General features: G+C 41.3%; 1 protein-coding gene across 1 annotated transcript in view; it reads right to left on the bottom strand.

The window, feature by feature from the left end:
• Positions 1–7018: 7018 nt before the first annotated feature.
• kdm4b (lysine (K)-specific demethylase 4B) overlaps positions 7019–12323 on the bottom strand; it is a 48334-nt gene continuing 43029 nt past the window's right edge. Inside the window, 3 exon segments of the mRNA XM_073476495.1 lie at positions 7019–9132; positions 10262–10354; positions 11691–11810. Coding sequence (XP_073332596.1) covers positions 8602–9132; positions 10262–10354; positions 11691–11810 — 744 coding nt within the window. The 3' untranslated portion in view covers positions 7019–8601.

The raw sequence follows: 12323 nt of genomic DNA on the forward strand, positions 1-12323 counted from the left end.
TGTGCTGATGCATCGTTAGAAACACAAGATTTATGACATCAGAAACACAACAGAAATCGTCCCAATGTCTCCTTCAAAATATCCACTGGTTTTACACTTACATATGTTGAAATGGAGTCTCGAACTGCGGTCACTGGCTTTGGCAGCCTTGTCACCTACATGTTACGCCACCTCAAGGCATGAAAGAAAGTGATTGATGTACTAATGTACTTGAAATCTGAGAGTGAAATGATGCATATTGTAGAAATAGTTGATATGGTACGATGCCACGAGAAAATGTGCACGTATCCCTTGTTTGGCAACTGGCTTGTAGCCTGAGAAAACCCAATTGACATTCAGATTTTATCACCAGGCCACATTATCAACCCCACCTCAAAAAGTCTGTGATGTTGAGGACTTTGATGACAGTTGATAATAAACATAATCAGGTAGAGACATTACAGACCAATCTGGCAAAGAAAACTACTTTGTGCACTTATCCAAACAAAAATTACCCAAATGTGCATCTGACAAATCAACCCATTCAGAAGCAGCTGCAGAGCAGACGCAGTAAAATTATGTGGTGACTTGCTGCAGAGTAAAAATGATGAGCGTCCTCATTTTGCAAGCTCTGCAGTCGAGAGTTTAACAAAAAATAAATAACAGCAGCAGGGGCGGGCTCTGCTGCAGTGAAACTTCTCGCTGCAAATGTAATTAAAAAACTTCTCGCAAAGGAGTGAATTAAAGGCTCCCAGTAGCATTGATAACCCTGGCGTGGCAACAAGCGAGGGCCTTAACAGTGTCCTAATGGGCCTGCTAAAATGCCCTTTAATATGTTTTCTCCTGTAAATGATCAAAACTCCTTTTCAGTAACCTCAATAATGATCTTTATCGGGGAGTGAAAGAGGAAATGTTCACAAAGGATGAAAGTAAAAAAAACACCACGGGCGACGGCACTCAGATAGGCTAAAGGCTAATTGTGTCGGAAATGAGATTTTAAGCGGCTGAATTAGCAGAGGGTGCAGCGCATGGCAGCTGAGAAATGGAGGGAAAGTGGAGGGAAAATAAGCGCAGGTCACATACAGATAAGCATGCCAGCTCTCTGCGAGTCTGACTCTGTGTTTGTGCAGCTCTTTAAACCACACAGGACGCCGTCTGGTGATTAATTAGGCTGACTTAGAAGAGCAAACCCTGTCATTACTTAGCGCATTCATCTTTCATTTCAGTCATTTAGACGCACTCCTCTGCAGAGCAGTTTACAGTGAGTCACGGAATGAGATTGAATTCATAGATCAGCAAATAAAAGTCACTGCAGCCTGACAACAGATGGAACAAAACCTTCCCTAAAAAGATTGTGTAGGAGAAAGAAAGTGCAAGGGAAAAGAAGTATTACAAGAAGACAAGAGTATTTTTAGTGCAAGCAAGTGGGGATACAAGTGAACAAGATGTAACGGAGCTTCTGGAACAGATGAGTTTCCAGGTTACTTGTGAAAAGAAGGAGTGATGCGAGTATTTAAATGATGGAGGGAGACGGGCTCGAGATGTGGGGAACGGTGTTTATGGCACAAGTAAGGAGCTAAATATGATGTAGCATCTCCAGCTGTGCACTCAGCTCTGTCAGCGTGTGCGGTCGGCATGCAAATACAGGGTGATGGATGTATCTGGTGTGGTCTAAAGGGAACAAGCCAAAGATGGGGGGGGGGGGAAGAGGAGGCTGTGGTCGCTCGAAGACTAATGGGCCGATTAAGAGCTTCAAGGGGGCGGCCATTTATTTGTTGTGTGTGACTGGATGAAGATTCACTTCATTAATAAGGCCCGGCACTTACCAACATTGTTTTTTTTCCCGTCTTGCTCTCCAACAAGCCTCTCTCCTTTTCAGTTAATTGTGTCTGGAGCGAGAGAAAACAAATGGGGAGAAAACAGCAGCAGAGCAAAAGAGCTGCAGCGCCACATCAAGACATCTGAGACAAAAAAGTTTCCCTCCATAATGGAGGAAACCTTTCACATTGGAAAAAGTGATGATAGATCAAAGCGTGATGCATTTGTTTGGAAACGCACATAAACAGACAATGAATCCATATGGAGGCATTTGTGAGGTATAGCCACTTGCATATCTATTACTTAGAGTTGTCTGAGAATCCTTAGTGAGAACGTATAGTGCACTTCCTGTTAATCCATCTTCTGTTTACAACCCTTTTAGTGGCATGTGCATGGTTATTGGCAAGTGCACTCAGAAGCAAATATAAAAATGATCTAAACAGGAGAAACAAATGATAAGCCTGTACAGACATGATTTTAAAAACATCACACTTCAAAGCAGACGTACAACAATAAAGCATTCCACGAGGAGTGTATGAAACCTGCATGGCGGCAAATAATTAATATTAAAGAGATTGTTTTGTTTTGTGGGGGAGGGAGAGTGTTTGGTGTTAATGTCTTTCAAGGATTGTTCCCTGCAACTTTCATTTTACACCACAGGATGTACAGTGAAAGGTAAAGTGACAAGTATCCCAAGACTGCAAAAGACAGCTAATGCAGAATGTTCATCATAAAATAGTACTTTTTAGTAATTTTTGTTATTTTGATTGTGTTGATCAGATCACCAAGCAGATGTAGTTTTAAAAAGGTAATTATGTAGTTTTTTTTGTGAATCACTTTTTAGGTCATATGTGTTTGCAGTGTGTTGGAATAATAGTAATACACTTTATTTTTACACCACGTACCATACACAACATTTAGCTCAAAGTGTTTTTCCTGTATTTATACCCTTTAAAAGGTAAAACACAATCTATAGATAATACATTATAAGTTTACGGGCATAAAAGGAATAAAACGGGAACTACATTTATTTAAAAGAAAGCAGGTAGAGATAAAATATAAGACATTTAAAAGAATGTCGTGCTGACCTTGATTTTGATTGCACCTTTCCCACTGGACTCCAAAATGGAGAAGTGACACGGGTATATTATCACATTAAAATAGTACTTGCTGCAGACAAAGCAGGCCAGGGACTGACAGAAAGAGAGAGGTTGTGTTTTGCATGCATAAGGCCTGAAATATCGACCTCATTCCAAAAAAGTTTGGAAAAAAAAAATCGTGCCATGCATTAATTACATAAAGGAAACGTCTCCACTGTGTAAAGGCTCAAAAGACAATTATCTCCTGAATCTTGTTAAGTAACAGCATCCGGTGTAACAGCATCCGGTGTCCATTTTGGCACTGAACCATTGTGAACAACCGTGAGCGACCCAATGCCGGAGCAACCTTTTTCTTTGGCCATGAATGTGGAAGACCTGCGATCTGCAGCTTTGTTTCATCTTGGAATCAACCTCCAGAGACGACACTTGAGTGTAAAAGTGTCCGGGCTGGTCGCTTGTGGGGAGCTGATGGTTGGAGCTAGCCACTGCTTGCTGACTGGAGGTAAGCCCACACCATACTGAATACTGCCAGCCAGCCTGTTTTCTTCTAGATGCACTCATGTTAGACACCAACCATTCTTGTAACACACTGCAGCTCTCAATCAGTGACACACCAGCTTTCTTTGTACACAAACGAGTATGCCGGTGTAAATTACACTTACAGACTGCATCAACAAAACATTCACTTCAAGATGTCCCCTTACGTGCCATCCTGTCACCAACACATCTGTCTCATATTTGTAGTGGCTTGAGCAGTTCCCAGCAGATGTTCCCCTGCTAAAAGTGAAAAATGAACATGCGCTCGTGCTTCTAACATCTCTGCTTGATAAATGAACTAACATACAAACCAGCTGTGTCAACAACAGCGCAGCGATGGAGCTAACGAGACACAAACAGCAGGGAAATTCACCCTTCGAATTCCATGTGTTTTCAACAGCTTCACACCGCCAGTGTCACCTGAGAGCTGATACCCAGCGTGGCCTCCACACTGTCACTCGTAAGTCCTTTTCCGAAGTTCATAAAGCTCAGCCACCTCCAACTTCTCGGTCCAGTCCCCTTGAAACCAGGGACTGTGTTGACAGACTGAGCTCCACTAAGTCATTATGGTAATACTGCTTCACTGATGTGATTTACTAGGCAGAAATGTAATAAAAGCTTAAGGCTATAATGGAGCCTGTCATATCAACCAGCTTGTCAACATAATTGCCACTTCCATCTGCAATTAGATCCCACTGCATTCACTGATTTCCATTTCCATGTGAGCCATTCAGCTGTCTGATGGTCGTCCAGCGGGTTAGAGGTTTCAGTGTCGTCCTCAAGGACATTTCGGTGGTGACGGACTCTCGCTGGCTGTCACGAACTTCGAACTTACAGCTGTGAGTGTGAGTGTGAGCGATCACGTAATTTCCTCTTGGTCATATTGTTAGATATTATTAAGATACCAAATATTCTCTGTTACTTTCCCTGTTAAACTTCAGTCGGGTCAGCCCAAACTTTACTTCCTTTGGAGTCCTCTTCCTCCAGTTTCTCCTTAGTTTTACCTCTGGCTGGGTTCAACTGAATAAAGAAATCAAACGCTGGAGTTGTTAAAGTAATTGCCAAGCTGGCACGTCCCCAGTTCCTCTCCAAAGACGCAGCGGGCACTTCAGAATGTTAATGGCCACCGTGATCCAGCGAGGGCAATGCAGCCTTGGCATATGCACAGCTAGCAGTCCACGTGTGTGTGTGTGTGTGTGTGTGTGTGTGTGTGTGTGTGTGTGTGAGAGAGAGAGAGAGAGAGAGAGAGAGAGAGAGCACATGCCCACATTAACGATTTGTCCATAAGACACAGATTTCTTGTTCTTCCACTGACCTTCTCTCTCTCCGCTTCTTGTTGGGCTTCTTCCAAATTTAGAAGCTCTTCACACCGAAGAGTCAAAGTGAATCCTGTTAGTCTCCGGACGTGAAGGAGGAAAACACTGATGCTGTTAAAAACAGCTCCTAATGGTCCCATTGTGTTTGTCAGTGGTGTATTTTTATCCTGTGGCAAAGAGTATGACATCACTTTCTTTCTCAACAGCTCCAACAGAGTACGACATCAACGATTGCTTCCTCAATGATATAAAACAATGATTGGTTAAGTTTAGGCACAAAACCACTTGGTTGGGGTTGGGAAAAGATCATCTTGTGGGTTAGGGAAAATGGAAAGTAAGGTTTATTTCCCTTGTTAAGCTAATTTTCACGGACAACAGGGAGGAGCAGGCCCACACCTGAACACCCGGGACGGTCAATAAGTCGCTCAAACTACTGAACACAGTCATTTTGAAACAGACGTTCATGATCCCACACCAAAAATACAAGAGCACTTTACCTAGATCAAATGCTTAAATAATGAATAAACTTACCCAATTCACCCACCATCCACACTGGTATCATTCCTTTTAGAGAAATGTATTCAGTATACAAATATACAAAATGTGGAATTTATTCAGAGGGAGTTTCAGGTGGTATAATTAACAGGAAACACCATCCAAACAATCTAAAAATAACTGTAACGATGACAAACCCAGCGAGGAAGCACTAAAACATGCTGCCCTGCTGTGTGCTTAATGTGCAAATCCGGAAACCCTGCCAAAGAGACACTGCAGTGAGGAATGAACAGCTGTTTGCACTGCCGATTATTGAAAATACACACAATTTTTTCATCTGAAGAGGCGGCGGAGGATCTTGCCCTTAAAAAGGCGATTACACACCACAGACCGACGGCAACCCTGACGGCCTTAATTAAATTTCACTATTATTAAATGAATGAATGGGAAACAATTTAATTTTTGCCAAGGCCTTCAATGAAAAGTATTTCAACGTAGAAAAATGTGATGTGGGATCTGGTACCATGTTCTTCAAAAAGCAAAATGTTGGATCCCATCCAGAGCACTGGGCTTGGTCCTCCTGAACCAGCAGGTTGTGTTTAGATAAATGATAAAAACAGGTTATTGATCATCAATGGGTTGAGCAAAAAGTTGAAATGGCTGTGTTGAGGTTTGTATTAGAGTCATCTGTGTAAGGGTTTGTTGTTTCAAATAAGAATATTATTGGAACCAAGAACACTTAAATTCTGTATTCAGACTTCAGTGTCTCACATACTAATAATACTACTAATTTCTCTCTTTTTGCATGGATCTGCCTAAAGTGACAGATCCAGGACTCTCTGGACATTTCTTTAACATTGCAAGATGAGAGGTGTTTTTCTCAGAGAATAATGGATCTTAATGAAAAACATCAGGTGTATTTTGGTGGCTGGTATCTGAGTGAGTACAAAAGAGGACTGTTGGGCTTTGGTGAAGATATGCACTCTACTACTACTGCCATTCTAGTTGTTGATGCACTAGTGTGTGCATTACTTGAATGTTGCAGCTGGTAAAGGTGGAACTCACTTTCATTACTTTATAAAGAATTAGGATGTATTAAAGTTAAGCTACCCAGCTTATATAATCATTGGATTTATATTTTTGTATTAATAATGTAAAAGTACCTTAAATTGTACATTAAGTACATTACTTGAGTAAAATGTACTTAGTTACATTCCTACACTGGTTATTCTACGTTTTGACGCTGAGGTTTTCATTTCTTCTGTATACTGACTGTCCTGGTTCTTATTTAACCAGGTCTGATGACACACTGGTGGTTGGTTCACTGCAGCCATGAGACAGCTAGCTTAGCATAAAGTATGACAGGAGAAAATGGCTACCCTGTCTCTGTCCAAAGACAGGCAAGTATTGGGCCTTTATGGGTGATGTTGTGAATTAATGAACAGCACATTTTCATGGCATAATTGGGTTTACAGGATTGTTACATCAATGTGACGAGTCACCTTGATTTGTTAGTCATTTAATTCACTGGATTAGCCAGAATCAGACATTCTTCTCTGGTTAGTTTATCAATAACTGAGAACTGAGTTTCCAGAAGGAGTACATACAAAAACTCATTTTTTAAATCAACACCACCCATCCCTCAATATTCCATGATAATCAGAAGGTGTTAGTAGATACTGAGAAGACTTTTTCATTGTCTTTTCAATTCCAGCCAGAAACAACTTTCTGAATCTCTGGGCTACTGAACACACAAAACACAGACGAGCTGGCGACTAGCAACCCACTTTAATCCCTTTTGAAATCAGATTTTCTTGATGGAAATCATTTGGATACAAGAACACAGATGTGTTCCAACATCTCAGTTGTGATGACAGAGAAAAAAGGTATGTGCGACATTTACAAATTTCATTCACAATACACAAGGCCTGCAGTACAAGGTGACAGTGTTAGGAAACTCAGTTCATCAGTACTTAATATCTCTGTAGCACCGCTGTAGCACAAAATGGCCACATCCAGGAAAAGAAAAGCTGTTTTTATGGGTACAAACTGAGTAAATCTGTCAAAAATTAAAGGTATTCATGTTGGATCGGCCAAGTTTTTGAATTCAATTCAGAAAATGAACATATAAAGTCAAACGGACAACATTATTAATATACAATATTGATTTATACATATATTTTAAACCAAGAATGGTACAAAATATTTCCAGACTTTAGGGTTCCTACATATTTTCCAGACTTTCATCTTTTAAATCGACTTCAAAGTGACAGTAAACAAAGGCATCACCCAGTATAATAGACAAACTGTTATCAGGAGCAAATATGACAATATAAAAGCAACAGATTTGAAGTGCCAATTATGACTGAAGAACATTTTTTGATGCAACCTTCTGAGCCGTTCTGCACTTCCTTAACTGTGTGAAGACTGGGATGTTAAAACTGAATTTATTTTCCACATGTAGGAACCCTGAGACAGTTTTGGGTGAGAAAAGTGGAGCCACCAAAAAATGACTGTATGACGTCAATACATAAAAGATCTCATCTGTTAACTACTGTGACACATCTTCACAAAAATTCAATGCATCCTGCAGACAAATCTACTAGTGTTTGCATTCAACAGGTTTCTTCTATTACAAATAATTCTTTCAATATTTGACTAAGACAATTAAATACTGAGTTCCCCCTACAATACATATTTTACCCCATCCCCCTGTGTACCTCTTGCAATCTGACAATAAAACACCTTAGTGAAAATATCCTGTAGATGGACAGTGTGACACTTGAGTTCCACCAGTTCAGAGCCATGAGTGGCTGGATTGAAAAATAGATATTTTGTTGCTGGTTATTTGATTCTAAAAAAAAGAAGTAAAGTCCACCAGGGCCTCAGTGCTGAGAGGCATGATCATAGTAATTAGCTTCGTATACAACAAAAAACAGGAGTGTGCCATTATTGGATTAATGCAACGAGGTATGGAGTTGATACCACCCAGACAAGTATTCATATTAAGATGGAGGAGAAAAGCACAGCAGCTGACCAAAAACTGAAAAAAGCATAAAGGCCTAAAAAAACAACAACCAAATAATAATAATATTAATAAAAAAAATGTGTCCTCTTTAGCTGCTGCTTCAGCAGGCTGAAGCACCACTGCAAATACATTAAAACAAAAAAAAGAAAAGGTACATGCATTAAAAGAGTGCTCGTGTGTCCGTGTTTTCTCCTGCTCCTGCCCTCAGAGCCAACAGAGGAAATGTTTGTGTCCATTAATACAGCACTCAGTAGAATCCACCTCCATTAGCTTACTTCCTATGGGCTCAGCCTCCACTGACCGAGTAATAGCACAGTGGAGTTGATTTTTAATACAGGGGACCGGGGCCACCGTCCTGAGGGAAATGTGAATTGAGGAGGGTCTCCATGTAGGAGACGTAGCCACTGCTCGGCATGTAGCCGTCGGACATGTGCTGGGGCGGCGGGGGAGGGGACGGAACGGACAGGAGGGGGTCAGAGTTCAATGTCGACTGAAAAGGGGTCGACTGCGGAGTCAGCACCGGGTCTGAGGCTGGGGCTGACTCCGTTGGTGTGTCGGTGAGGGCGACACTGGTGTCCATTGGGGTCACAGTGTCGATCTGAATCCTGTTGGTTGGGGTGGGGACATCCTGTGGGGTCGTGGTGGGCTGGGTCAGAGGTTGTGAGGTCGGCAGTGTACTAATACTGTGATGTTGTGCTGCTGGTGCTGCTACCGGGGCTGTAGTCAGGGGACAGGCGGGGTTACTGGTTGTCTCCATTGGGGTTTCAGCAGGCGTGGCTGAACCTGAGGGCAGGCAGCGGCGTTTGGCTGCTTGAGCTTCATCTGCTGAGGAAACCTCTTGTTGTGGTGCATTAATGGCCTGAAAACAGACGACAGGTACAGACTTAAATTCAGGACACATTATCAGGAGTTTCTGTCTGTGTCCGAAATCACTCCCTGTTTACGATATAGTGCGCTAAATCTATCTGTCCGCCATTTTATTTGAGTGTCTAAATTAGAAATGTAAAAATACACCGATCAGCCACAAAACTGAAACCACTGACAGGTGAAGTGGATATTATTGATCATCTTGTTGTAATGCAAGGTTCTGCTTGGGTCCTAGCATTCATGTGGATGCCACTTGACACGAACAACCCACCCAAACATTGTTGCAGACCAAGTACACCCCCACGTGGCGATGGCACTCCCTGATGGCAGTGGCCCCCCCACCAGGACAATGTGCCTTGTGACATTGCAAAAACTGCACAGGAACAGTCCGAGGTACGTCACAAAAAGCTCAAAGTGTCGAACTGGCCTCCAAATTCCAAAGAGCCCAATCCAATCCAGCATCCGTCGGATGCGCCAAAGCCAAGTCTGATCCACATTGGGGCCTCTATGGATCAGACTTGGCTCTGACAGTGTTTAGGTGGGTGATTGTATCAAGTCACATCCACATGAATGCCAGTACCCAAGGTTTCCCAGAAGATCACTGCTTTGTAATAAGATGATAAATGTTATATAATTCACCTGTCCGTGGTTTTAAGGGTGGTTTTTTTGTGGCTGCTCGGTATATATCTACTGTAGACCAAATCACGTTGACATTGCACTAACAACAGTCACTTCCGAGTGGACAACTGGCAGCTGATTTGCATTGCGGCTTTTGTCATAATAATGGTCTAAAATTATATTAAATTGCATATTTTTTTTAATTGCAAAAACACAAAAGGACTGGAATATTCTATAAATACAGAAATGCTGCCGGAGTTAACAGTGTTAAGATCGAGTGTCTTCAAAATTGATTAGGATTTTAAAAATGATCACAGCCTTCCTCAGACAAATATTTCTGAAAAGCTGCTCTAGCATTTCAGAAATGTATCTGTATCTAACCCAGCCAGATATCTGCGAGGCTGAGGTGTCTTCCCCTTTATCTGTTATTACAAGAACACTGAGCAGCCTATTGTATGGTGTGTGACCAGAGTAGAAAGCAGAGTTTCAGTAAATGTACTCACCAGTCTGGCTCGGACCCTCTTCGGCAGTTCCTGATCCAGCTGATGGATCTCTGAGGGTTTAAGCATCAGCTGATTCTGGTCCTGAAACTCAACCTAGGCAGATAAAATAGAAGTTTGGATTAATTAACATTTTAATAAACATTTCCATCTGGTTTGTCAAATATAATATCCAAATACACACGAATCAGCAGAAAACCACATCATTGGCAAAAGAAGACACATCTTTGGTTAGTGAGAAAAAGAGTCACAGGGTGGCTTAGTGAGCAAAAACACAAACTTGTACCCAGAGAGTCACAGATGGGATCCCCGCCATTATAAATGGTTCCATCAACAACCATGTGTTCTGTCAAAATGCCCTTGACCATGACATTGAACCCCAAAGGTGTTCACTGACTGGATGGGAGCATTAGCTAAGCGTTAAAAAAAAAAAAAAAAAATACATGGTCAGGGTTGTGGCCCTGACACAGTGACCAGCTGGAGGCTTGTTTTGAATTCATTATAACAGCACTCCTCCTCTTTAACAGGACTCTCTCAGTGCTGCAGCTGCAGACGGGCGACACAGCGACATAAAGGGAGCACAGTAAGATACAGACAGAGTTTAATAGCTTGTTCAGCAACTGATACTTAAGTTATGATGCGGCCTCCATAAACACAATCCCCATTCTGTGTGTGTTCATGTGTGTGTATGTCAGAAAAAACATTTGCAGATGTGCTCACAAAACTAGCAAAATCTAAGATAAACAACTTCACTTAAACTTTACTGCCATTACATTCCTGTATCTGTGTATGAAAGTGTTTTTCAAGATGGCTTCCCCTGTGCCAGAGAATCATCTTCTCCAATTCCACATTTTCCACTTTGTAAGCACTATGGTGCATGCTGGGAAATTTATGGGGCAAATATGCAGTGATGCTAAATCTCTCCACTTTATGTTTTAATGCCGCACTGTATCAAAATGCTCGCCCATAATCTACAAGGGCAGCAAAGCTTTTCACACGTTGATAAATACCAGATCGGGGAACCAAACCAGAGGCTGGAAAGGCAATTAGACAGAGGACCCTGTTACCAAAAGTGGTTCAACCACTTCCAAGTCATTCGGAAGAGGAGCATCAGATGATATATACAAGTTATGCTATTGCCCACAGAGTACGAGCCGAATGTTTTACTTTTTTTTTAAACAAATGTACAAGCCTTTTTACGGTTTGATTTTAGTTCGAAATCTTCATACATTTACACACACTGCTTTTGAACAGCAGCTAGGGAATGTGTTTGATTTCTATTCCTTTTTTAAACATGCAATAACCCATCAATTGATCATACATCATAAATCTAAACTGTGGATAAATGACTTTCTAACTTTTAATCAAAGATTTTAGCAGGTTTGGCCTTAGATGAGTGAGGCTGCTATCTTATATTTGGGTTTTTCCTCACCTGGTAGAACTGCACGCTGTGCTGTCTGACAAAGGAAGCGTTGAGGAGCTGACCCTCAGGCATGCTGACCATGATCAACTCTCCCACGTCAGGAGGACCACTATGTAGACAGTCGTGACTCTGAAGGAGGAGAGGGGAAGGAAGAGTAAAAGGATTTAGACAAAGAGGAAGAACTCCTGATTTACATGGATTATTACATGAAATTGAGCAGCTAACAGACAAAAGAAAAATGTCTTATTATTAGGTCCCTGATTGTCCCTGATGATGAAGTTTGACTGAGTACTTAAAAAAGAACAAGCCGCTTTGATGTGGTTTCCTCGGCTGCAGATGATTCAATTTAAGTTCCCTAAGTGCATAAGTTTTGTTATTTTATAACATTCAATTGCTTGATCTAGTTGCTGCATTTTTTTTTAATTCAGCTCTTTTTCATTATTGAATATAATCCTTTATCCTTTGTTATTAAAGTTATGTGTGTTTCTAATATATAGCAGTGAGTGATTAAAGGTTATTTGAAGTTACAATAAGTCATGTTACATTTTCATTTGGAAAGATGCTCCAGCAACAAAGCATATGGTAGTTGCTAAGATATTTCCTCCTGTGTTTAAAAAAGGGAGCATCATTTGTTATCTCTAT

Source organism: Pagrus major, chromosome 11 (genome assembly GCF_040436345.1).
Source record: "Pagrus major chromosome 11, Pma_NU_1.0".
NCBI classification, from domain to species: domain Eukaryota; kingdom Metazoa; phylum Chordata; class Actinopteri; order Spariformes; family Sparidae; genus Pagrus; species Pagrus major.